Source organism: Engraulis encrasicolus, chromosome 8, assembly GCF_034702125.1.
Source record: "Engraulis encrasicolus isolate BLACKSEA-1 chromosome 8, IST_EnEncr_1.0, whole genome shotgun sequence".
Classification (NCBI taxonomy): Eukaryota; Metazoa; Chordata; class Actinopteri; order Clupeiformes; family Engraulidae; genus Engraulis; species Engraulis encrasicolus.
The window spans coordinates 32,189,939-32,192,438 of NC_085864.1; the positions used below are offsets into that span (position 1 = coordinate 32,189,939).

The following is a 2,500-nucleotide window of genomic DNA, read 5'->3' on the forward strand; positions in this document are numbered from 1 at the left end:
GAGAGAGAGAGAGAGAGAGATAATGTGAACTAGTTTCTTCTCAGTCAAGTACTGCATCTGTTTGTGATGTAAATATACCCCGCTTTATCAAACCGTATTTATTGAGTCATGCCAATGATGCTTTGAGCTTTGAAATGCTTAAATCACAATTTGAATTTGAAAGCGATGATGAGAGGGGTGGGAAATTAGCACAGGCTAGTAAGTAGGTAGTCGTTTTTCGAGGTCAAGCTTTGATGCTTGGCCTTGCCCTGGCTTTCCAGCACATTAGCGTGTTGGTGAGAAGAGTGGTGTGATGAAGGCCAGCGTTACGCAGTTACAGTAGCAAACAGCCCTGGAGCTGTTTGGGTCCTGATCAGGCCTGGATATTCTCCACACAGAGACACAGTGAATCAGATCTCAAGCACAACTGTGGCACTATGCAGAGGATACTAGAAGAAACCATACCACTATGTGGTTGTACTAGCACATGAAAATAATTGTTATGTTGAGACTAGCCAAAGAAAATTGCACATTTGCACATTTTGCTTTTTTCATAAACATTGTCAAGTCAATGCAATTCATGGAATGCATTGACTCAAGGACTGGGATTAACCAACAACCTTCCAATGGATCCTTCCGCAACACTCTCTGAATTGAGTCTATTAGTTTACGTTAATTATTATGCCTATTCCACCTCTGCATCTAATTTTGCAATAGCATGTCTATCCACATGTGGTAATGACAGTTGTTCGCTGACTCATCTGAAAGTGACCACATCATACAGATGCTGACTATTTCTCCCCGTTTTGCTTGGTCTTTTTCATTTTTTACAGGATATGCCATCCTGCAGGCGATTATGGAGAAGGCTGGCCAGAACAGCTGGCAGGTGAGCGCCATCTGTGTGGAAAACTTCAACGACGCCAGCTACCGGCGGCTCCTGGAGGACCTCGACCGGCGAGAGGAGAAGAAGTTTGTCATTGACCTGGAGGCCGAGAGGCTCCAGAACATTCTGGAACAGGTGAGTTTGCTGACTCTCAAACTCATTGCTAATTCTTCTTCTGGTGTGGGTGTCACAAATGTCCCATATACAGTATGTGCTCTCAGAAATGGCCTCCTGGTAATACAAATGATGTGAAGATGTTAGGCTGAAGACGGAGAATATTCAATCTGAATATCTGCATCACAGTTCTCTAGACTATTTTACTTACCATAGATTGGTCTGTGTCATGCTGAGGTTAATTGTCAAAGTAGTCTCTTAATGGTGGTCTCTTAATTTGTGTTGAACATCACAAAAGTCCGTTCCCTCAGACACAGAAATACAATATTGGGGAAATGGGAGTATCTGCATCACAGTTCCAGAAAATTCCACTTCAAAGGTCTTGTTCTTTCTGAGGTAATTTGGCAGAGTAATGTCTTCACCACTGTTGGAAGAAAACCATCGTAGTAATTAAAATGTGAGAAATGAAGAGAATACGTAACCAACCCATTGTCAGCAATGAAGGTCCTCTCAATGTCCTTTTAGCAGTTTTGTTTGTCCTTTCCATTCAAGTGCTGTATGAAGTGCGGCACTTCAGAGCCCTCATGAAGAGCACAATTGTTCATTTAGCCTACAGTCATAAAGAAATAATGAGAATATCATTGTAGAATCATAGAAGACGCATATTTCAAAACAACACAGAGCAGTGAGAAGATTTCAGGGCCACACTTGGTACTTGACAGGAGATGGTATACATGATTTTGATGAAAGCCAACTAGTGAATCATTTGGGAATGGAAGAATAATTTTCCTGGCTTCTTTCTTCTCTCTTCCTTCTTCTCCTCCTCTCTTCCTCTCTTCCCTACGAGCTAAGCTAATCCTCTCCGACAGGCCACTCTGTCTCTATTTTGCTGTTCGTAGCACATTTCCTCGGCTACAGACCGTAGCCTGCTGGATTGCTCATGTCAAAGCAAGAGAACATGCTATTTCTTTAGTCCTGTCATCGTAAAAGCACCTCAGCACAATTTGGTGTGTTGTTAGTCTACCGTATGTGTCCGCCTGCCTATTTGTTTTCCTGTTTGCTTTAGAGTATGTGTCTTTGCTGTTTGTCTGTGTGAGTGTGCGGAAATGGGAGTATATGTGCCTTGACTATGAATTTCTTTCTGTCTCGCTCTCTCTCTCTCTCTCTCTCTCTCTCTCTCTCTCTCTCTCTCTCTCTCTCTCTCTCTCTCTGTATTTGTCTCTGTGTACATGTGTATGTGTGTGTGTGCTTATGTTCCTGTGTGCGTGTGTATTTGAGTGTGTGTGCTTATACGACTGACTGACTATGTGTGCACACATGTGTCTGTGTATGTGTGCGTGCATGTTTCTGTGTGTGTGTGTGTGTGTGTGTGTGTGTGTGTGTGTGTGTGTGTGTGTGTGTGTGTGTGTGTGTGTGTGTGTGTGTGTGTGTGTGTGTGTGTGTGTGTGTGTGTGTGTGTGTGTGTGCGTGTGTGTGTGTGCGCGCGTGGGCGCTTGTGTGTCTGGTCCATTCGCGATGCACTCT

The 2,500-nt window shown here is 43.5% G+C and overlaps 1 protein-coding gene across 1 annotated transcript in view; it reads left to right on the forward strand.

The window, feature by feature from the left end:
• Positions 1-2,500, forward strand: part of LOC134453638 (glutamate receptor 4) — a 162,245-nt gene that overhangs the window by 76,594 nt on the left and 83,151 nt on the right. The window contains exon 4 of the mRNA XM_063204424.1: positions 813-997. Coding sequence (XP_063060494.1) covers positions 813-997 — 185 coding nt within the window. The remainder of the gene's footprint in view (positions 1-812; positions 998-2,500) is intronic.